At 41.4% G+C, this 23,708-nt stretch overlaps 1 protein-coding gene across 1 annotated transcript in view; it reads left to right on the plus strand.

Annotated features, from left to right (window-relative positions):
* The window catches only part of TBCD (tubulin folding cofactor D), a 115,227-nt gene that overhangs the window by 58,704 nt on the left and 32,815 nt on the right, over positions 1–23,708 (plus strand). Inside the window, exons 17-26 of the mRNA XM_048323369.1 lie at positions 3,202–3,231; positions 6,574–6,659; positions 8,992–9,072; positions 9,812–9,885; positions 10,757–10,874; positions 11,714–11,774; positions 13,190–13,212; positions 20,062–20,093; positions 22,138–22,200; positions 22,627–22,703. Of these exons, the coding sequence (XP_048179326.1) occupies positions 3,202–3,231; positions 6,574–6,659; positions 8,992–9,072; positions 9,812–9,885; positions 10,757–10,874; positions 11,714–11,774; positions 13,190–13,212; positions 20,062–20,093; positions 22,138–22,200; positions 22,627–22,703 (645 nt within the window). The remainder of the gene's footprint in view (positions 1–3,201; positions 3,232–6,573; positions 6,660–8,991; positions 9,073–9,811; positions 9,886–10,756; positions 10,875–11,713; positions 11,775–13,189; positions 13,213–20,061; positions 20,094–22,137; positions 22,201–22,626; positions 22,704–23,708) is intronic.

The following is a 23,708-nucleotide window of genomic DNA, read 5'->3' on the forward strand; positions in this document are numbered from 1 at the left end:
AACGCAAGCCAAGGTGCTGCAGGTTGCTGAGTAGTGCCAGGACATATTCTTCTCATACTGTGCAACTAATGAGTATCAGCCATGCTACTGCCCCCAAACTTCAACTCCTACATTTTAGAAACTGTAGAATTTGTTCTTCTTGGCTAGTTTAAGTCCCTTTATTCAAATCAATTCCTAAGAGGAATTTGCTTTCCTGAGAGCTGCACAAAACATTAGGGAGCAGAGGTGGTGGACAGTGAATTATTTATGTGATCCCTAGGAACTGTCCTCAGAATCAGGGTTTATATATACATAGAGGAGAAATCTTTATAACACAATTGCCACTACAGGTGTGCTGGTTACCTTTGGTACCTTGATTTAATTGTCCTCTCTGATCATCAGTGTGTTTCTTAACTACACTTAAACATAAACTGATAGTTGTACCATGAACTGTGTGCTAAACCAGCGCTGTTGATTAAAGCTGTGAGCTTAGTGCAGCATGTGTATCTGTATTTCTAATGAGTACAAAACCCAGCACATTCCTTCTCCCTTTCCTCTTCTGCTGTAGCCCAGGCTCTTGAGCTGTCTGCAAGTCAGCTACCTCCAGTCTCACTAATTTTTTCACTAGTGCTTTCTAATTCTGAGCTGGTCAAAATTTGGAATAGCTGTTTGATGGATAGTTAGGAAATTACTAAAGCTTTTTCTCTTATTTTAGAAAGGCAAAGAAATATTTTGTGTTTACCAGCCATTACTACAATTTTGAAGAAAAATACCTGGGAGTGCTAAATATTTCCAATCATTACTACAGTTAAACACATATTTAAATAAACAACATGTTTTACTAGGTTTTCTATCTATTACAATATGCAGTATATTATAATGCAGAGCACCAATAAAATAAAATGGTGAATAGAGACATTTTGAACCCTGAGGTTAGAGAGAATAGAACAAGACTTTGCTTTTGAAGCTCCATGAGCATTCTGGGCTGGCTTGTGCAACTCTTTCATGAATAATCAGTATAAGGAATAATCAGATGAATAAGTGATGTTGAATTGGACTCTATTCAGCTCTGACATCTCAAAGAGAGGTGGTTTTTTTTTTCTCTGGGTTGGATGATGGTGTTTAAGCTATCTTGTTTTAAACAAAATATTTTTAGAGAACGTTGTCATATTTTTTCAGTTTTTGTGGGAAAGAAGAGCATTCAGGTTGCCAGACTAGTTGGTCACCTTGGTTCTGATCTCATGGAATCTTTAAATTAGTATCTTTGTATCCAGTTTTTCCATCTCCAGAAGGGGATTGTATAAAAAATGAACAATTATTCTCACAAAACACTTGAAGTATTTGGTATCTTTTAGGAATTTCAGGGCTTTACAGATTTTGTATCATTTAGGCACTTGTCTGAGCAGCACATTTTTAAATGACATTGTAATGCAGTGATTGTATGAAATCCCTTGGATATGATCGAGAATGGCATCCTCACTGAAATGTGCCTGTGCTGAGTAAAAAAGGGTCTCAATAGCATAAAATATAGAATCATAGAATTATCTAAGTGGGAAAAGACCTTTAAGATCATCAAGTCCGACTGTTAACCCAGCACTGCCCAGTCTGCCACTAAACCCATCAAACTGTGATTCTGGATACACCCAAGTTACCAGAAAATACGTTCTTCATCCCAAATATACCTTTTTTATGGAATGGGCTATAAGATTATCACCGAATTGCCTTCTTTTCACTAAAGGGGAGCTCAGCTGCACAAATAGCTGGCTGCAGCTTAATGAGCTCTGGTTGATCTCCAGAGGGTGCATAGCATAAAATAACAGCCTATGCCGTCAGTAACGCATTGAGGGTCTCAGTAGCATCAAACAAGACCTCAAGCTGATGTGGAAGCAGAAAGAAACGAATGCTGCAGAGTGACAGGCACCGATGTCCTGGCTGGGAGCGAGGTGAGGAGGGGAAAAGGCCCGTGTCAGCAGCTGGGCTGCAGCAGCCAGCAGAGAGCAGCCCGAGGGCACCGCTGCAGCCCCAGCTCCTGCTCCCGAGCCCGCTGGATGTGCTGCCTGGGGCACCGCTGGCAGCGGGTAGGCTCCCAGCCTGTGCTCTGTGTCCTGTGCTGCCAGCAGGAGCTGGATCTGCCCAGGCAGGTCTGCAGGGGCTGCAGGCAGCAGCCTGAACAGGCAGCAGCACCTCGGGAACGCTCCGGGAGGCTCCGGCTCCATCCCGGCTGGCGTCAGCCCTTGCTCCACCTGTAGAGTATGATCCTTGGGGAGCCAGCTGAACCTGTTGTGTTCACAGGTGGATTACCACAGGGGTACTGTATGGAGGGAATACAGAAGCTCTGTCTGTCCAAATTCTTGTGGCTTTTCAGTAAACATTAGGAACTTCCCCCCTGTCCATTAAATATCAGTTAACAAGTGTCGTCCATCACTGCAAAGCTGTGTGTGCAGAGAGAGTGACAGTTCCTTGGAGGAGTGTCCAGATAACGATGATCTCCCCTCTCTGAAAAGAGTTAAAATTTACAGAAGCTTTTATTAGTACTTAGGATTGTATGTCCTTTAGAGGGATAGAAATAATGGGCTTTTTTGCAAGAGAGAAAAAATTCAAATAGGGAATTAAGTAGGTTTTCTTCTGTATGCCATACAGGTAGATTAACTTTATGGTTGTTTTCATTGCATTTTTGCAAGATCTTGAGTATATTTAGTGCAAAATACAAGAGATATACATGAATATTGTCTTCAAATTTTCAAAGTCCAGTGTTTCAGCATGCTTTCAGACACATGCCCTGCAGATAAGTATTGCAGTCTCGGTGTTTTTTTGCCCGAAGTTTTCATTGACAAAGAATTAAACTTTGCCCACTCTTAGCAAATGATGTTGAAGTCAGACAAGAGTGAGTTGCCTCAGTTGCTGTTGTCTACATCATGCTGTTTTTTCCATCCCAGGGCCAAGCCTTGTGTCACTACTCCCAAGCACTTGTGTGGGTGTGACGAGTTTAATAAAGCTGCATTCTTAAACTGCCGCCGTGCAACGTACGGCTTCAGGAGCAGCAGAACGTGGAGATGCAGAAACAGAAAAGCCCTGCGGGCTTGTTCTACTGACAAAGTTTACTTTATTTAAAACAGAAAAGCCATGGGTCATTTATATTGTTGTGTGTTTTGAATTCATCATCTGGTGTTTATCAAAAAGCAAACCTGACTCGTTTTGGTGTGTTTGTTCTCTGTTCCTCAGGCTGCCTTCCAGGAGAATGTTGGGAGACAGGTATGGTGACTTCCCTGCATCTTCATTCATTTGTGCCTTGGAGGTTACTGTAAGCATGGAGTGCCTAAAATCAAAATTAAACACTGCGGCTTTGGAAAAATTGAGTAAAAGAATGTCACAAAATAATTGTTTTCATTTTTCAATTCATATGAGCAGCAAGTTCTTGTGGAATATTTTTCTGAGGTGTGAGCTTTATTTTAGTATTCCAGTTTGGGAACAAAATGAGCTTACTGGTAATTGTCAGTTCTTCTGAAAAACAAAACCAGCATTTGGGCTGATCGTTGTATACCCTGGAAATTACAGTGCTTTTAAAGCAGGAAGAAGGGCAGTTTTTTGGTTGGTTGGTTTTTTTTTTTTTTTCATTGACTATCTAGTTTTCAATAGAAGCAGAGCAACTGAAGTGGGCTGTGCAATCATTGCTGCAGTTGGTACCACAGTAAATAAGGCTTAGGAGTCTTCAACTCAATTTTTGGGCTTGTCTGTTGTATCATCTAGATATCTTGAGAAATCTGGTACTTTTGGAGGTACCCAAGTCCTTTGGTAAAAAATATTGTGGTAGGTTCCTATGTAACTTAGCAACATTTAAGTAGTTAAAATCCTCAAGACAGCTTTGATTTGCAAGCTTGGAGGAGAAGCAAATAGGGCAAAGCCTTGGATTTAGTGATTTCTCACCAGGAATTAATAAAGCTGAGTGTATAACTAAGAGGAAGTGTGGGGGGGAATGGTTCAGTTAGCATATTCTGTGACAGAGCAGGGCATGTGAGCATGGTTAAAGCACTGTTGTTATCAATAAGCTGCTCTTTAAGGGATCTTTGTTAAAATGCTGTCACCTGGCAGCATTCTTGAAAATCTCTGTGTTCTGAACTAGAATATTATTCCTTTAGAACTCCAGCTGTTAAGCAATCCATTCATATTCAGTGTGTGTTTCTAGATAGAAGTAGGTTAACAGCAGAGAAAGGGTGCAAGAACACTTAGGAGAAAGAGGTTAGGGATTTTTGGTGACCTGACCCAGCTGGGTCTGTGATAAACAGAAGCCAGGGTGACTCTTCCCTGGGTCTGCAGTTCCTGCCCTGGAGAGGTTGGGCATCACACAGCAGCTCAGTCTGATTCCACTGTGTGAGGTGCTGAATGAAGCAAGTAACACCTTACCCTGACTTAGCTCCAGGTGAGAGAGGATGCTGCAGGTTTAGAAGTGCTTCCATGTAGCAAAAATTCTGTGTTTTTTAAATTTCTTAGTCAGAGGAGTACGGCCCATGTTAGTTTACAGCCAGAAAGGTTCCTTACAGACTCTGCTTTGACCCACAAATGTGTGAGTTGAACACACGATGATTTCAGCCTCTGTGTTGGCACACCAGCAGTGAAACAGTGAGTTGCCACGGCATGGAGGAACTGTCAGGCTCCAGTTGATTCCTGCAGAAGGTCAGAAGTTTTACTTGCTGAACCATTCCTTGGTGCCTAGGAAAATGGTTACTTAATGAGTGGATCCACCTTCTGGAGTTCTCTCCCTGGATGCAGTGTGTTGAAAGAGACACCCTTTCTCTGAATTGGAAGGAGCTAAAACATATCTCCACCCGAGGTAATAATGCTGTTACTAAATAGGTGGAGAAAAAGGTTGCCCTCACTTGTTTCCTGGTTCCTGCCCTGCTTCAGCTTTCCAATTCCACATGTCCTGAATCCTGAGCTTGTTTTTGGCCACAGAAGAAGCCATCGTAAGAATGCCCCTTACACTGTGTGTAAATGGAAGCCCTGAAAGATCTGAAGAATTTTTCTGAGCATAAGTCATGAGAAATGCACTTACTTCTAATAACACCAACTTTTATATTGGAGAAGTTTGAAGTGTTCTGAGGGAATAGAAGCTGTTGGCTGTTCCTGTGAAGCCTGACTCTCCCACCTCTGTGTTCCTGAACTCAGGAGTTCTGCTGTCTCACTGACAGGCTTGGTGGCACCGTGACTTTGTGAGATGGCATCGAACTGGCACACTCACAGCTGGGGAACAAATAGCAAGGTCCAGCTGGCAGCTAGAATTCAAATTGGCTGAGATTTTCTTGATGTAGTGTGCATCTTTATAATCTTCCATTGTATGTCTTGCTCTTTGGCCTTAAATCACGCTGAGGTGTTTCTCATGTACCTTTTTGCCCCTAATCAGAGTTTGTGAGGCTTTTGGACAGAGCATTCATTTTACCTTCAAGTTATCAGGGTTTGCAGGCCATCCCTTGGATAAGCCATAAGTACTCTGTCTCTGCTTGGTCCAGTCAGATTTCAGGCTTTGTTTTCTTGGAGCACTGGAATTCTGCTTCCCAGAGCAAGACCTCGGCAGCAGCTGGCAGCTCCCACTGCTTCCAGGATGAGCTGCTTTAGTGATTCAGGCTCAGATGGAGAGATACTCCCCACGAGTTTTGCATGGCTGGATCCTAATGTGGAAGGGATGAGCGAGCTGTAAACAAACCTGCATCACATCCCAAACCTGTACTTCTAGGGAGTCTCATTGTTTTAATACCTTCTGAGTGTCCTTTTTGGAAGTGAGTGGAGTGTCTGTCAGCTGGCTCTTTTCCATTTGTTCTTCATTGTGCCTCATGGATGCTGTGCTGCCTCTGCTGTTCCAAAGCAGCCTTGCCCTGTGATGCTCTGTTAAACCAGGCAGAGCCAATAAAATTCTCAATATCTGAATTGGATTGCTTACATATAGAAATGCAGATTTCTAAGTGGAAATCTCATATTTAGAAAGATGATTTATCTTCTAGAAACAGACTGGTTTGAGCAGTGATGGCAGAAGTGGGATCCTTCAGTACAATTCAGAGTTTCAGGCTTTGCTGGGAACCAGTGTTCATTTTAAAAACAAACAAACCCCGTTTTTTAGTTCATTAATGAGTCATAAAATACAAGTGTAAGTAAAAACTCCCATGTGTTCTACACGTGATGCATCTCTTGGTGCCTAAATCTCTCATTTTGTATTTCATTAAATTCACTTTGTGCCTTCACATGAACTGGAAACATGTTTATGTTTACCTAAATCCTTCTAGAGGAATAATTTTGTGGGTACATACATAGTCATGCATTCACCAAATATGTATTTTGGTATGACTGGGAGGTGGGAAGGGAGCAATTGCATAGGTTACTGCCTGCTGCCATTTTCTTGGGCTGTTTATCATTGACTCACAAGCAAAGTGAGGTATTTTGCTGTTTATATATTAAATATCCTTTATGTCTCTACTACAAGTGATTTTACTATAAATTAAATTGTATTTTTTCAGTGCATGGGAGAGTAGCAGGAGATGTGTTTTCAATCATGTTGCCTATTTGGAATGTATTTTACATTTTAAAATAATAATATTTTGTTTGTAGGGCACTTTCCCCCATGGCATCGACATTCTCACTGCAGCTGATTATTTTGCTGTTGGTAACAGAGTTAACTGTTACTTGACTATAAGGTAAGTTTCCAATCATTGGTTTTCCTAAACATGAGGGACTTCTTGTACATAATGAAATACTTGTCTGATTGCCTCACCTTAGTGAATATTGCTTAATACTGATGGTTTTAAGTAAATCAAAACTGTGTTTTTATTTTTGCACCAAACTGATTATTGTGTATGAGGCAGAGTGAAAAAGTGGCCATGATTTCCATGACTATGAGGAGGAAGCAGCCAAGAGGCCGTGTTTGCAGGTGGCACAAAACTGTCTAAGCTGGACAAGATGAAGAGAGCTGTAGTCAAAGGAGAGGCTGTTATGATGGCAGATAGACTCTGACGTGGGTGAAAAGGTCAAGTCATACCCATTTTAAAAAACCAGTTTGCCCAAGTTGTTGAATTTGTGGTCTGTGCATAGACCTTCAACTGGAGTGTTTGTGTGGAAAGCAGCTGGAAAGCTGGCCACAGTGTGCAGCAATGTTTGAAAAACCAAACTGATCTCTGCAAAGAGCAAATGGGAAATACCCAGACTGGAGTGGTGTGGTTATAAACAAGGGGCTTGTCCTGGAATAGAGTGTCAGCTCTGGACACACTGGTGCTGAAGTCAGGGGAGTTTGGAGCCAAACTGGGGGCAGTGGGTGGCCAGAAGGAACAGAATATTGCACTTCCTTGAGAGGAAATGACGAAGAGCAAGGGCTGGTTCTGTCTTGAGTTGTCTCAGACAGAGTCTGGCCTCGAGTCCAGCCTCTGTCCAGAGCCAAGGCAGGGAGATCAGCACAGCAGCACCCACAGAGGGTGATTCAGCCCTGTTTGAGACAGGGCAGGAAATCGCCCCATGGGGCGGCTCAGGAGCCCAGCAGGTCAGAGAGGCTGGAGCAGATGGTGTCCTTGGGAAACAGAAACAGCAGACAGGTACATGATGGTTCATGCTCCACTGCCAACTTTGTGACTTCCACTGAGATTTTTCAAGATAATTTGTGCTGGAATCCTCTGTCTTTGCCTCGACTATTTTTTAAATTAATCTGTCCACCTCCTCATTGTCCCTTTTGTGCAGAATCATTTCAGTCTGTTCATACCTTCGCCTATATCCGACTGTCAGTCCTTCTGGGGTCCCCACCCTCCTCCCACTGCCTTCCCCAGAGCTCCCACCTACGGGAGATGGGGAAATGCAGGAGCCTGGTATTTCCATGCTGCTCGAGATCCATGTGTATGGCATCCATGTGATTATGGAACCCTAGTTTTTTGTACTAAGAAAATTGAAAGCATTCAAAAGTGACAAAGCACTTTTTATTTTCTCTCTTGTATAATTCTGGCTTGGACACTGATTATGTTCTTCTGACCAACAAGTTGAACCAACTGTCAGATCCCCCTCAGGGCTCAGTAGAGTGTGCTTCTGTGCCCAGTCTTGGCTCAAGTGACCAAGGTCTGGGCTGTGGATTTAAGGATTCCTGCTCTGATGAATTCCATAAGTATCAGGATGGGAACATGTGGCAGTATTTGGGTTTTCTCTTTGTTTGCTTCTGATTGCACACAGGTGTTTTAATGGAGCACTCTTGTAGCTGCAAAGTTAATCACTCATGTGAAAAGGTGAAATTAAGGTAATCCATGTGTCCCTTTGTGCCCTTTTGACACAAACATGTCCTGCTGACTGTTGGGCTTCCCCAGGTGATTTAACACTCATCAGATGTACTGAAAAAACATTTCACTTCACTTGTGTTGACCTTGGCTTTCGATAGTTGATGCTTCTGAAGATTGGAAGGCAAACGTGGCTGTGAGTTAGGTAACTGCAGGCTCCTTAGGTAATTAGTGCTGGTGTTCCCTTCCATCTCACGCCTGAACCTTGCAGCTTTCACAGCTCTTGTCACAATTCACTTTTTGTGTGTTTGATTTTTATAAAGGACAAATTGAAAACCCATTTTCCATTTTGGACCATTGTATTTATGAAGATGTAGCACATTTCTGTAACTTAGTTTTCCTCTGTCTCCTAGTTGGTATCAGTGATGAGTTTCTCCAATCTGAAATAATTATTCAAGTTAATATAGACATCTAGATTTTCTGGAATGTAACAGTGGGATTGAATGTCAAGCTTGTTGTAGGTATAGCAGCTTTTAGAAACAATCTGAAAGTTTTACAGAAGTGATTTTAAGTTTTTTTCAAAAATTCAAAGTATTTCCCATTCTATCATTCAGTTGCATCTCATTTAGGAGAAGGCACATTTAATTAATTTTTTGGTTGGTTTAAAACCAGAGAATTTAAATCTTTGGAGCAGGTTGTGCTAAAATGCACTCAGATATTGATTCTGTGCTCTCTCTGGACTATATTTCCAGTCTATATCTGCTTTTCTTTTCTTTTTCAGTGTGTATATTGCTGGCTTTCCTGAGTATACACAGCCAATGATTGATCATTTAGTTAACATGAAGATTAACCACTGGGATAGGTGAGTTCATAAAATCTAATTATTAATATCCAAGAATTGACTGTTCTGCATATTGTGCTTTTGTAGATTATTTTTGTAAATTTTACTCACACCTGGGTTTGCAGTAGCATTTGACTGAAGGAGGCTGGGCAAGCAGTAGGTGATACCATCTGTACCTCCCAAGCAGATTGTCACTTAAAGGGATTAATGAATTTTGTCTTTTGGCCATGACCTCAATCTGTTAATAGATTAATAAAACCCATTTATATGGCATATAGTGTGTGTGAGGGGTAAACACTGTCACCATACAATTATCCTAATTAAAGTAGATTTCACACATAGAGATGGTGCTTACTCACATTCAGTGTTCGTGAAGATTGAAATGTGTACGTATCACACAAGGGAGATTCTATCAGTGCTGATCATAGTTTGCATCATGAGAAATAATCCCAGTTTACTGCACTGTCCCTGCCAGTGCACAGAACAAGCCCTCAGGTTCCACCAGCCCCACTGGTGTTTTTCCTTGTCTCTTTGAGCTCTTTTCACTTCACTGGAAGCTGGCTGCAGGCTGGCTGCATGGGTGCTCTTTGGTTTTGTTGGCTTTTTCACAGGGGGGAGCATAGGACGGACAGAGAATACTGTAATTTGGAATCTTGCCGGGGCTTTGCTTGGGGGTAGGAGTCCCTTCCTCACGTTATTGTTTTAGCACATTGATTCTCCTGAATTGCTAACCCTCAGAAATGCTTTCTTACATCTGCAGTGTTATTCGAGAACTTTCAACCAAAGCTCTGCATAACATCACTCCCCGGGCCCCTGAGTACATGGCAAATGTGGGTAGGTACCAGCTGAGCTCTGCTCAGCCAGGCCAAGCTTAGGCAGAACAAACCTACAAAGATCTAAACATGCACCGTGAGTTACTGAAAAGTAAGATTTCCTCTGCCACTTGGTACAGTGTAGCGACCCTGATGGCTTTATCCGTTTGCGTGTTTTATGCAAACATTATAAATTATTGTCAGGGTGGTTTTTATCTGAGGTGTGGGCTTCAGTTACGTGGCTGCACTGGACTCTGCTGGTTCTGAGGTGAATAAATGGGTGCAGTTGTGTGGGAACAACTCCAGCAGCTACCCCTCAAATTCCCAGCTCTTGCCGAGAAGGCTTTGATGTTGTAAAGGGTGGGGGATTTGTTTTGTCTTGTCCATTCTGACATCTGCAGGAGGATTCCTTTCTGACTGTGTGTGTAATCAGATGTTTCCTAGCATGAGCCCAGGGTCCTTTGCTCAGCCCATTGCACATCCTGAGGCTGTACTGGCAGATTTTTAATGTGGCTGAAGGCAGTGCCTGGCCCCCCGAGAATCTGCAGTGCCAGACCTTGCCTGGGCTCCTGTCGTGGTCTAGGAAGGTGACACTTAACATGGAAATAAAATTCCATGGCAGTATTTCCTGACTGCTCAGCCAGCTCAATGCCCAATAGCAATGTTATTTTATTTACTCCAGCCAGGGAGGTAGTTGGGAGTATAAAATAGCTCAGTGTGGTTTGTCAGAATTTACTTCATTAAAACTTGCTTTTCATAAAGTCGCCAGGATCCTTGACTTTACAGAAATGCTTTCCCAATGTTATTTCTAGGCAGGCAAAATTACATTTAGAACTGTGATCTGTCACTATGCTTTGTTTTTAAAAAAAAATTAATTATTTAATCTCTTCCAGTTTTGCCAAGACTTCTGCCTTTATCAGTGGGCTCAGATCTGCACACACGCCATGGGGCAATCCTTGCCTGTGCTGAGATCACCCATGCTCTGTGTAAACTGGCACAAGAGAATAATAGGTATTAATGGAAGATTATCTAGACTATAAATTTTCCTTTCATGTCTGGTCTATTAAAAGCTTCCTGAGTATAATTATGGAAATCTCCATCTCACTGAACTGTGTTTCCATTGAATTTTTGTTTGTTTTTATGAGTGATGCTGAGCTTTCACATTTTATTCAGTGATTTAAGACTTCAGTTTTAGATTCATCATCAGGAAAGGGAGATCATTAGCTGCCTTATTTGGAGACTTGAATGTGATCAGTTAAATATAGATTAATTCCTCTTCTCCTGTAAGTGTGATGTGTTCCTGGGTGAGGACAGTCTTTTGTCTTCATGGTTGGAGAAGTACCTCCTCAGTGTTGGAGAAAAACCTCCTTGAGCAGCTCATGGAGTTAGACTGACTCAATGCTGGTCCAGTTATATATAAAGGTATATCTGTATATTACACACACATTTGCCAGCAGTGTCCATCAGAAGAATTTGTGTTGCAGGTCAAGAAAAACAGATCATTTTTAGCAGTAGGAAGTACTTGAAATAGATGGAAAAATCACAGAAGTGTTGGAGTCCAAAATACAGCTCAGCTGAGAAGGGTTATCAGTGTACTGGCAATTACAATGTTATTAGGAAGTGACACTGATTTTTTTTTTTGTAAGACTTTTGGAATAGTTTTCTGTATGATAAGGAAAGAATTTATGTTTTCTGATCTATTTAAAATTAAATGTTGCATATTTCTGTGGAGCATAATTTCAAAATCAAATGATTGGTTTTCTGTTGGAAAGTACAATGACATTATGGAAGAAAAATGATTTACAGCATGATTAGGGAACCTGTATTAAAAATTTTGTATACTTTTACAGCTCTGTAACATACTATTTCAGTGAAAAATCGTTGGAGGGACTCAAGCAAATTCACCAAGAGGTTTGTAGCCAGCATAAATCTATTTTTAACCTGGAATGCTGTATGATTTTTAAACAAAGATTTACAGTTAAGGCATCTGTTCTCCACCTTCCTCAACCCTGTGCCAAGGGCAAACCATGTCACAGACAGGGGTTGGGACACTCCCCAGACTCTGTGGCAGCTGGATGTCCTGGACCCTGTGTCTCATACAGTGACCCTGGGGGCTGTTCTGCCTCTTGCTGAACCCCCAGCCCTGATGCTGGAAATTACATTTCTGAAATGCCTCAAGGGGTTGCTTTGGTTCCTTTTCCCTTTGTCTTTGCTCCCCCTTCATCCTTCTGACTGGCCTTGGGGTGACTGTGCTCAAGGGACACCTAGTGAGCCCATTCCTTGTCCCTGCATCCATAATTTCCTGTTTATAGACCTCAAAAGTCATATTCTGCATTTCAATTGATGAATTGTCTGTATCTCCTTTTGCTCAATGAAGCCTTGTCCTGCTCAGAGCAGTTCCAAGTGCTTCTGTGGAGATAATTTTGCCTAATTTGTCCCTTTCATTTTCAGTCATCCCATGTTGTTGGGTTTTTTGTTTCATTTTGTTGTTGTTTTTTCTTCCCACTGTGGAACTGACAGCACTCTGCCATTCAGGCTCCTGCTGTTCCTGCAGGATCTGTAGGACCTTTAGTGCCAGCTCTGATGTTCTGTCGGGCTTCACCATTCACCCACCAAAGTCCCAGGTGCCTGTTTAATTCTGGGCACAGCTCAGAGTTGCTGCCACAGGTTGAAAAAGCACCTTTGTCCTTCTTCAGCTTTCTCATGTTGAAATGCCTGAAAGCTCTGTCAGCGCATCTCTGCTCTGCAGTGGCCTTAAGCTGTTGTGATCCAGTTTCTGTTGTTGTTTGCAGTTAATCTGCAAGGTTGCCATAAACTCCCAATTTAAAATAATCTGGGTTTTTTTGGCTTTTACCACATAGAAATGTGATAATCTCTGATTTTTTTAGGATGGCTTGCTGTTAAGAAGTAAGATTTTTCAGTTGCATTTGAATCTTTTTTTTCTGCTCAGTCTGTAGCTACCAAAGTTATTTTCAGTGAACAGATAGTGCAGTCTATCATAATTCTAAAAGGGCCAATGGTGGAAAGCAAATCTATTTTAAAAATCCAAATTGGCTTCCAGGGTAATTGCAGGAGCAGCTTGAGTTTGGAATTCAGGAAATTAGTGCTTTATGAATGTGTTATATTGATTTTTTTTTTTTTAAATAAAGTTCAAATGGGTAACAAGAAGTTGTTTTAAAGAGGTTTCCCCTTTGAATTTTATTTTTAAAATTAACTGCAGGTTTGCACATCTCACAATATATGGCATTGCATGTTAGGGGGAAAAATGAAAACACTTGGATCAAACAAACTCTAATATTAGTGTGTGTTGCTTTTTTTCCCCCCAGCTTTGCAGTCGTCAGTTGTACAGGTAAGAAAAGAGACATAAAAACGTTATTTTTCCTCTTGGAAAATGTCAATTAAAAGGAATGAAACCAGCAGGATATGGGATGGGGGGGTTTGTTTGTACAGTTAGTGACACCCACCCCAGTCCCTCCCAGTCCCTCACGTGCTTTGTCTGCAGAGGCAGAGGGTTCAGAAGGGGCTGCAGAACTGGCCTTTAACAAATGAGCCCCAAATTTCTTTGTTTGTTTGTTTGTTTATTTATTTATTTATTCATTTAAAGGAGCTTCTGTCTGAGTTCCAGAATCCCTTTCTTCATCCTGTGTGATGAGCAGGACAGGAGCGTTGCAAAAGGTTCAGGGCAATTTTTCATCTCTCGTGACAAAGAAAATGCAAATGAGTTTTCACTAGGTTGTTTTTCATTTCCTATTTGTTGAAGCTTCCAGGAAATGAAGGGATATTGCTTAAGTAATTGTTAAGTAAATGTGAATTAAAACTGGTGTGTGACTTCAGAGTTTGCTCCTAAATGTAAGGAAATCAAAACTTAATGACTGTATATGCAAGTGAGAGTTTTTCCTCCTTTAACTGAGAACAGTTTTTGGTCATTTTTAGTTCACTTCTTCACACGTGACTTACGTGACAACAGTAAACCCTAAGAAGTTTTTTGTGTAATTATTAATTACAAGCTAAGGAATTTTTATATGAGTTTTTTTAATCTTGGAACTTTCTGAAAAAATGAGAAAATTTACTTCTTGAGGGGTCCTCCACAGTGATGTGAAACTTCCAGCCCAGAGTAAGCTTGGGCTGGAGGATGGGCTTAGTGCTGATACTGTATATTCGTGTCTTTGTGGGTGGCTCTCTTGGCTTCCATAAATTCTTTAATGTCAGGGTGGAGCTTGGGTGTAATTTGTTTTTGTTGTAATGTGCACTTCTTGCACTTAATGGTATTTATAAGATGCCTACAGAAATGTTTTCATTCTAGATAAGAGTTCTCATTCAACTCCAAGCAAGATTGATTCACTGCTGTTTGCTCTCATACTTAGCTGAGACAGAGATGTCTGCTCTAATCCATATTGTAAAATATCAGTATGCATAAAATCCTTTAAAATAGGACAAGAAAAATAAACTAGGTTATAAAAACAAACCAACAATTTGAGTGTTGCTGGGCAAGCATTTAGTGAAACAAGCCAAACTCGTTTCATGATGAGTAATTATTGCACATAATATTCCAAAGATTTCCATTCGAGAAATTGCTACTGGGAATTTTCAGTGCTAACAACATCTTAGAGGAATGTTGAAAACCTGTGTGTTTTATTTGTTTTTCAAGTTTTTAAGCTGTATTAACAAAGAGCATCTGGCCACATGTCTTAACTGTTTATTAGATATTTTCCTTTCACTTCTGGCCACTAAACAGCCTTGTCAGGGACTGAATGGATTTTAATGCTTTGATCAAGATGTTTCAAGGAATTTTTTGGCCTGTGAGAAAGGGAAAAGGAAGAAAAGTGTAAAAATGCTGGATATAATTTTTTTTTTTCTAAAGTTGCAGTTTATAATAATTTTAAGCTGGAAATAGGATCATGACTTTCTTGATTGTCTCATTCTGTTGAGTCCATAAGGGCCTCATGTCAAACAAGAGAAAGCCAAAGTGCTGTAACGGAGCCATTCATAGAGCTGCTCAACCATCTTACTTTGTTTAGCAGTTCTTGCACCATCTTTAACCTGATTTTGAAAAATGGCCATAAATTATCCTTTACACAGGACACAGTCCTGTTTTGAGTTATACTTCAGCCAGTCTCCCTTTTGAATATACTTGAAACATTCAAATTTATTTATGCTAATTGTAGAAAATCCCATCTTCTACCACATTACCTTTTTTTTTTTAAACATGTAAGTATTTTTTTTGTCCTCCTGTAGAAGTCCTTTCTTGGTTTACCATAGTACAGTGAAAAAGGAGCCTGCAAGTCCAGGCACATCAGTGTGTACTTCCTGCCATTAGCCTTGATCCTGACACATCTGATGCACTGGTTTGTCTGGAGGAGCTGGTTGCTTTGAGCATTTGCATGTGCACTTCCACCTGTGGGTTGTGCAGGAGTTTCTGGGTTTCTGTGTGGGGGTTACAGCAAGGCACATGCAAACCGTGCCCTGTAGAGCATCTGCCTCCTGTGCCTGTTTTGGGCTGTACAGGTTATAAAGTTACCAAAATTGTGCCGTATTTTAATTGTTTTCAATGGCACTTTTCTGTATAAAAACCCGAGATGGAAACTTGTGGCATCTGTTGCCTTCAGCTGTGTTACCTGGGTTAGGAAGTCACTCTGCTGGTTTAAACACAGAGTCAGTAGTCAGCCTGATTTCCATTCTGCTCCCACTGCACCAGCACGGTTAGTATCTGGGGGTTTTTTAGCAGATCTGTTTGTGTCGTGCATCTGAGACCTTGGACTCCTTCTCAATACTCCCTCTCCCAATTAACAAGTGATAGGAAAGAGGAAATGGCCTTAGGTTGCACCAGGGAAGGTTTAAATTGGATGTTGGAAAAAAATACTTCACTCAAAGGTTTGTGAAGCCCTTGCACAGGTTACCCAGGGCAGTGGTGCAGTCACCAGCCCTGGAGGGATTTAAAAGATGTATTAAAAAGGGTTTGGTTGAAAAGGTTTTAACACGTTTAATTAAGTTGGGCTCGACAGTGCTGGGTCAGTGGTTGGACTCAATGATCTTAAAGGTCTTTTCCAACCTAAATAATTCTACAATTCAATAATATGAAGAAAACAGTATTTTAATAGTAGCTGTGTTAAGGTTCTCCAAAACTGCCTCATCTGGTATGAGGTTCTTGAGCGACTGTTCAGCTGAACAGATGTTCACAATTTTTTAGCTTCCTTGTAGCCAGTTCTGAGTCTGATCCCACAAGTCTGAATGCCCAGAGTTGGTGACAAGATCAGGAACGGGTATGGAAGTGCTGGGCTTCCTGCAGGTGGTTGCAGTGCACTTTGGATTTCAGCAGAAGTTGTGTTTATTGGCCCTTGAGGGTTCCATCCGAGCTGGATGTGTCGGGATGTTCGTCAGCGACTCCCACGCCGGGCAGTGCGGTGCCGGCGACGTGCTGCACACCCAGCCTTGCTCTGAGCTCATCCCTGCAGCCTCTGGAGAGGCTGGCTGGGTGTGGAGCACGTCAGCTGTGGCAGCCCAGCAGATTTAGGAGCTTGGAGGAGCAGCCAGTGTCAGTTGAGCTGGCACCTTCCGAGTTTCGGCTTTTCCAGCAGAGTAAGGGAGCCCGCAGGTGTTGACAGGTGCTGGGCAAAAGAGAAACTTGTCTCATTTCAAAGACCTTTAAGGTTGTAACTAATCTTGATGGTTTCAGGGCAGATGTGTTTCTTGGCAGTCATCTGCCTAAAAGAGTTTTTTAGACATATGAGCTTAATCAGCGAATAATTCCAGCCTTGCAACGAAGCTCGTCTTAACAGTTCTTCCGAGTTCAAATGTTTTATGCATCCAGTGCCTGGGTGGCTCTGTGAGATCTTGCTGTGCTGTCCTCTGAAGAGTTAGGAGGTGAAATTCTTCTGCTACAAACTGAAGTCACTGGGAAAACTTCCATAGAGCCAGGATTTCACCTGTAGCATTCGGGGGCTGGAATATAGCGTGGCGTATGAATTTACAGTAGCCTAAAACTTGCTGTTTCTCCTGTTAGTATGGTTTATTCTGTGCACCTTGAAGGCTTGGCCATGTCAGCTTTGTTAATCTGTTCAACTGTGCTCAGGGGTTTCTTTGTCCCCTCTGTGTACCCTCTGATAAAGCCATTCTGTACCTCCAAAACCCAGGGAATATGCAACTTGGACCTTTTAAGATACCTCAGTTCTCTTTGGGGCAAAGAGTTCCCAAGGAAAATTCTTGGTTGCTGTTCATATGTAGGTGAAATGTGTGTTCTCAGCTTCCCAAAAATCCAGTATTTGCCTGAATCTCTTCAGCTATTCCAGTACTTTCAGCTTCAGATTTGGATGCCTGTGAAAACTTAGATGCTTTTCAATTCTAAACAGCTTCAGTTACTGTTATTTTTATTATCCTGAAGAGGAATTCTGGCTTTCTGACAAAAAGCAGGCTTTAAATAATTTAAAAAAATAAATCCACAAAAGTACTTTGAACTTCTTTATGCCCTGAGAACAGCACTGTCACTGGTTCTGATTCAAGCCAACGTAATTATAAAATAGATACTGTCATTCTTAGGTCAGTAATGTTAATTCGTCAGTTCTGCAAGGGATTATATATTTTATTTTCCACACATAAATTGTGACTCATCCCAGGACGTTTCTAGGAGAAGCATTGCTGTGGAACTGCACAGAGGAAGGAATGCTTAGGAGCTTGTGGAACCTGGGCACTGCATCAGTCAATTTGCAAATTGAATTAATAATTAAAGCTTGAAACAGGTACATCTAATAATGTGATGCAACTTGTGGATGTGTCTTTGGAATAAAAAAGAAAAGAATACTGACTGTACAGCAAAATTCAGAATCTCTGAATTAGGTAGATCCGTATCTTTTTAATTTAGTGAAATACTGGGGAGCGAGATAAAGTTAATAGAAAGATGCTCATCGTGTTTGACAAACTAAGCACTGACTGAGGAAAGATCTTGGATTATGATAGAATTCTTGGTTCTTAAAAGTGAAATATGCATGAGTTGTGGAAAGGGGGAAAAAAATCAGTGATATTGGTGGACATACAGTGAGTCTGGGCAAGAACCAGCTCGGGAAGCTTTGCAGAGGAGCACACACAGGTCGTGGTGCTGCCCAAGAGGGATTTGATTGGAGATTGTGCTGTGTGGAAATGCTGCTATGCAAATCCCTGTCACCTTTCTGCATTCTTGCATGAGGACAACAATCCTCAGAGAGGCTCTAAACTCTGGAATTAAATGGAGTTGGTGAAACGCCAGAGGAAGGGATAGCACTCAAATTATTAACATCAGCATAGCTTGAAGTGGCCTGACTTCCTTCTTGGCAGTGCAAGGAAATGGAGAAGAGCAGCCTTTGTGACTCAGTTCTTGCTTTGTAGTTGGAACAGAATAGTCCATATCTGAATCCCTGCATCAGCAGACTCTGCTGCACAGCAAACACATTTGCAAGATGATTATTTTATACTCATTTGAAGTAAGGCAACAGACAAAAGGCAAGGAATGGGTGAAGGCAAAATAAAGGGGAAAAGAAGTGTGGAAGAGGAAGCAAGGCTTGCCACATCAGTCGCCTGTTTTTGCCGCTGTCTCGACTCCTTGCATCACTTCTTTTGTTTTCTAATTTAAATTTTTTAGAAGCTAAAGAGCAGACAGCATGGCAGGAAGGTGGGGTAGACAACACACAGACCTTATCAGCATGAGGATGTAGAATCTGTGCTTGCTTCCTACAATGATAAACTGAGCTGGGGATTATTAAATTAGGCCGAATATATATTGATTGTCGAAAGCAAAAGTTTCTCAATTACAGGAAGTGCTGATCTATGGCAAATGAGAATATTGTGGAGTTGGCATCTGTGCATTGCCTGAAACACCAGTGAAATTGTTGAGCAGTCAGAAACCCAGAGCATATTACAGAAGGGACCTCCTTGTGTGGAATGGAAAAACGTGTTTAAAACGTTCAGGCTTTCGAAGCTCATACAAAGGGATAAATTGGAGAACAAAGTTGTAAGAGTTGTTAGGATTGCTAAGCTTGCCTTCTGAGCACAGCTACTAATTTTATTGTGGGGAGAGAGGAGGGAAGAAAATGTTTAAAATAAACAAAAAACAACAAGCAAATAAACAAAAAAGTCTTTGTTGTTTCTCCCCTTGCTGGGAGTTTCTGCCAGAGCATGGACATGCAAACAGGTGATTAAGGGTTTGGCACACCTCAGGGAGGAAATATTCCAGCAGAAGTGAAGGGAGACAATAAGGAGTCAAGGGAGGAAATATCCAAAGGAACGGGAGGTCAAGGGTTCACAAAATAGAACAATTAAGCCACAGAGGGTGACACTGAGTGGAACACCTCAGGCATTGCCTTGGGGGTGGATATCCATACAGGCAGCAGGCAGTGCTCAGCTGGGCTGAGGAGAAGTCTCTGAGCCAGGAGAAGCCAAAGAATGGAAACAGGCCCTGCCATTTCCAGGATGCTTTTTCCTCTCCCCACTTTCTGCCCAGTTCAGACTTTCTTCTCCCAGTGCTGTTACTGGCCAGGCTCATGTTCAGACAGAGGAAGTGGGCTGAGGTCTGAGCTGGTGAGACCATCCTTGAGGAGCACACCTTTGCCTCACGAGGGTCTGAAGTAGTTTGAGCCATTTGTTTCTCTCCCTTTTCTGATGTGTTTCTTGTGGTGATAAACACAAAATCACCTGGGAGGGGGCTTGAGCAGGAAAGGAGAAGGGTGATAAGTCTCACCAGGAGAGGAAACCAGTTAATATATGTGAAAATGGGAACTGGGAAGGGAAGTTTCTATTTAGTTTTACAGAGATGATGATTATATTTAAAAATTGCATGTAGTTGCTTTTCACTTGTGGAAATCAGAAGCTGGTAGAGACTATATGACTGGAAAGTCCTTTGGCCATGGGCTTGGAATGTTTCTGAAGCAAGTGAAAAGAAAAGCAGAATGAACTTGACAGCCTTTTTATTTTTCACATTAAAGACTAGTAAGACTGGGAGTGCATTTTTGCAAGAAGAAAGCTTTATATTCAGGAGAGGTTTGTATTAATCACGGTGATGCAAGAAAAGTTGATTTTAAAAAGAAGCAGAGTTGATCCAATACAAAACTGCAGGTATTTTGTGCTCTGCTTTCATTCTGAAATGGTTTTGAGGGGTTTTTGCCTCACTCTAGGCAATAATCCACTCAGGTTGCCTGTGATGGGTTGTTCTCTGAAGTCTGTTTCTGCTTTGCAGGGGTTTAGGTGGAGAGCTGATGAGACCGGCTGGTGAGTACCACAGCTGGGGTGGCACAGCAGGAGAGGTGCCCTGAGGAATTTGGCTCTTTACATGTTTCCAGCTGGTTTTGCATATGTTGTGTTGAATGTATAAGTAAAGTCTGCCCAGTAATTAAAAAAATACGAACTTTGGAGGCCAATCAGAAAATGGGTGCACTGGGGCATGGGGTGCCAATACCCTTGGAATAACTCTGTAAGAGCTGGAGATGGTTGTGGGGTCTGTGTCCTGCTGTTGTTGCACACAGTGAAGTTTTTTCAGGGTTGAACTGTCTTCCTTCAGTGATTTAGTCAGATTCCTCTTCAGAAGAGAGAGGATCTGCACTTTTAGACAGAAGCCACCGTGGAAATAATGGTTTTATCATGACACGTGTGTGCGCAGAAGTGAAGCATAAAGACCATATAAACAACAGTTTGTGGAAAGCGTGGCATCACAGAAAAGATGGATTTTGAGGATTGTTATATACAGAACCACTGTGAAAAGGAAGGAGGGGTGTTGCAGGAAAGAGTAGGCTGGGTGGATGAGGAAATGATGCCAACTTGGTTTCCTGCTTGTGAGTTCAATGAAGGAAGTGCTACAGAGCAGATTCCAGCTTGGAAGATGTGAAGCCATCCAGACCTTGTGGGTAAAGGAGCTTCAGTACTGAGGTGGAAGAGCAAGGGGATTTCAATGAGGTTACAGCTGTATGACATGAAAATACAGGCTAGAAGAATAATTTTTTTTGTAATACGCTTTAGCTTTTAAGCAGCTGAACATGTCATGGTTTTGGAGAAGTACAAATGGCAGTATTTTGGCATGATACAAGTGTGTAGGTGGAATAAGAGAAGAATTGAAAATGTTCCACAAATTGCCTGCATGTCTAATGAAGATGATGGTCTCAACCACAATAGAGCACAAAGAAGCACAGAGAACTAAGGAGGAACGCCAAGAGACTTGGGTTTAGTCACATTGCACTTAACCTGTGAATAACTATTAGCACAGAGAAGCTGACACACTACTGAGAGGGGTTTGTGTGACATTGCCATAGTGAGGAGTGAGTTCAAGAGTAGATTTGGAGCCCAGTAAGTTGAGGATAAATGAAGATGATGAGCTGTGAAGAGAGCCCAGAGGAAGAGTCAAAAATCAAGTTGTGGGAGGAGAGGAAAACAAAGCGGTGGCCTTACTTTAATGTAGCACCTTTTTCTGTCCTCTCCCTCCTCTCCACCAACTCTAAAGCAGCCAGGCTGTGAGATGGAGCTGTACCAATCTGGTTTATTTGAACTGAACCCCAGGAGGTGAAAGGTAATGGTGTTCCCCAAGTGCTGAGTTTTCATTTGAGCAATACAGTCAATCTGTTGGACATCAAATTTGCAGTGTTTACTGTGTTAATCTCCACTCCCCAAAAAAAGCCTCAAAACATGTAAAAAAAATGCAGTTCTCAAAGTGGATTTGTAAGTGTAGAACTCAAATAAGTTCATAGATTTAAAATAAGAAGGACTTTTTTATTAAAAGGATGTCCTCATGTATGCCAAGTATCAAAGGAAATAAAGCTGCATCCAGTTTCATAGCTCCAGGCTCTGTGCAGTGAACAAATGCCACTCCTTGGAGGTTCAAAAACAACGTGAATAAGAAGTAGGAAAACCTGTCAAATATATTTGAATAGTTTTTAGTGGCTGCAGTATTATCCTTGCCTCAGTTGGTTTACTATCACTGATGCTACACTGCCATTTCCAGGCTGTATAGTTAAAAAAAGGTGGCTGATGTGTACGTGCACACCTTGAATGGCAGAGGGGGAAAACATCCCACCAAACAAGGGATTTGCATGAATGATGGGACTAACTCATGTCAGAGGACAGTTACTGCATCATAGTGATTTTAGTACAAGTGTAATATTCTTTCCGTTTTTAATTTCCCTTATTTTGAACATCTATTTGCAAATATTTTTCTATTCTTTAAAATGAATGCTAATGTAACTTCCTGTGGTTGTGTCTTCAAAATTGCTACAATTTCTCTTTCTTGGGGGGTATTTATCCTGTTATCAAACTTATTTTCTTGCAGTCTGCAGTTTAATTGAAAAGTTGTCGCTGTCAAAAATGCCATTTAGAGGAGATCCAATAATCGGTATGTCCTGTTTTAAATAACCTTCCATGATTGTAGAAACCATTCATTAAACTAAAGCATTAACAAATTGTGTTTTTCAAAGAAGCAAAATTAATGGGGTTGGGTGGCCTAGCACATTAAGAAATACGAAAAAGATGCACAAATACTGCAGCAGATGCTGATGCAATTTGAATATTTGGTTTTTAGCTGTTGACAAGAAATAGAATTTTGTGCAGTATTCAGCATCACCAGGCATGGGGTGTTCACTGTGGGCATGGCAATCCAATCTGGGGTAGCTGTACTGAGAGTCACAGCCTTGTTTAGTTTGGAAAACCAAGGACGTGGGTCGATCTGTATAATTGCTGGTCTGTGGAAAAATTAAATGGAGAATGTTGAAGTTCAGAAAGTAAGAAAAGTTAAAGCTGTTCATGTTCCTTGCTATTCCAGGTGGTTGGCAGTGGTTAATAAATGACAGTCTAAGACATCTCACTCTTGTTTCCAGTGCTGCACGACAGCATATAAAGGTACAATAATTCCTCTTCCTTCTTGTGGTCACATTAAATACAGAATCAGAAATACTTTTGCTTTCCTTTGGTGGATTATTTTCCATGGGTTCTTACTGGTTCTTGAATACCTGTTTCTTAGATATGTGAGAAGGGGTATTTTAAAAAGTATATTTTGAATTCCTCAAGATTCCAGTGGACCTTTTTGATGAGTACTTGACCAGTTATCCCGAAGGTTGTTCTTGTCTGTACATCTGCACAGGGTGGGGAGTTGCTGATGGTGCTGGAAGCTACTCCCCAGTGGCTCTGTGGTTACATTCAGAGGATGTTTTGCTTCTGTTTTGGTGTACCTGTAAAATGTGTGGTTTCAGAGAACTTCTGTGAGAATTAAAACCACTGTGGATGATGTCCACAGGTGCTGAGGGCGTTTGGTAACTCTGCCAACACTGATGGGAGTTACCAGAATTATTTGGGACAGCAAGCTTAAATTTTCCATTAAACTCTGCTGCAAATCCTTTTACTGTGCTCTCAAACTGCTCTGATTCTGAATATTAAATCCATTGATGGGTATGTCTCATGCAGTTTTATTTACGTCATCTTAACACTGCCAGTTTTTCGCCTTAATATTCCCAAGAAATCCCATGGCAGTTTGATCTCGTGCTCTTAAAGGCTCTGCTGAATTATAAAGTCCATTTGTCTGCCCTGTTAGAGCTTACAGACAATCTGAATTTAACATACTGTGCTCATCGTGTTAGGTTTTAATAATAAGATAAAAAGACATTCCGAGTATCTCGCAGCTCATCTTTTTAAATTGTCCTTGGGAGACAGAGGAGACTGGAGTGCATCCAAATCACTGAAGGAAATTAAAAGATGAAATTTGAATTCTTAGCATATTCTTTTGGGATTAGCAATTTATTCAAAGTGTCGGTATGTCTTACAACTGGAACTTCTAAACCAAAAGCTTAGAAGAATTAATTACAGGTTGTAGAGAATTTTGGCTTGTTTGATAAACATTAGTTAAAGCCA

Source organism: Corvus hawaiiensis, chromosome 19 (assembly GCF_020740725.1).
Source record: "Corvus hawaiiensis isolate bCorHaw1 chromosome 19, bCorHaw1.pri.cur, whole genome shotgun sequence".
NCBI classification, from domain to species: domain Eukaryota; kingdom Metazoa; phylum Chordata; class Aves; order Passeriformes; family Corvidae; genus Corvus; species Corvus hawaiiensis.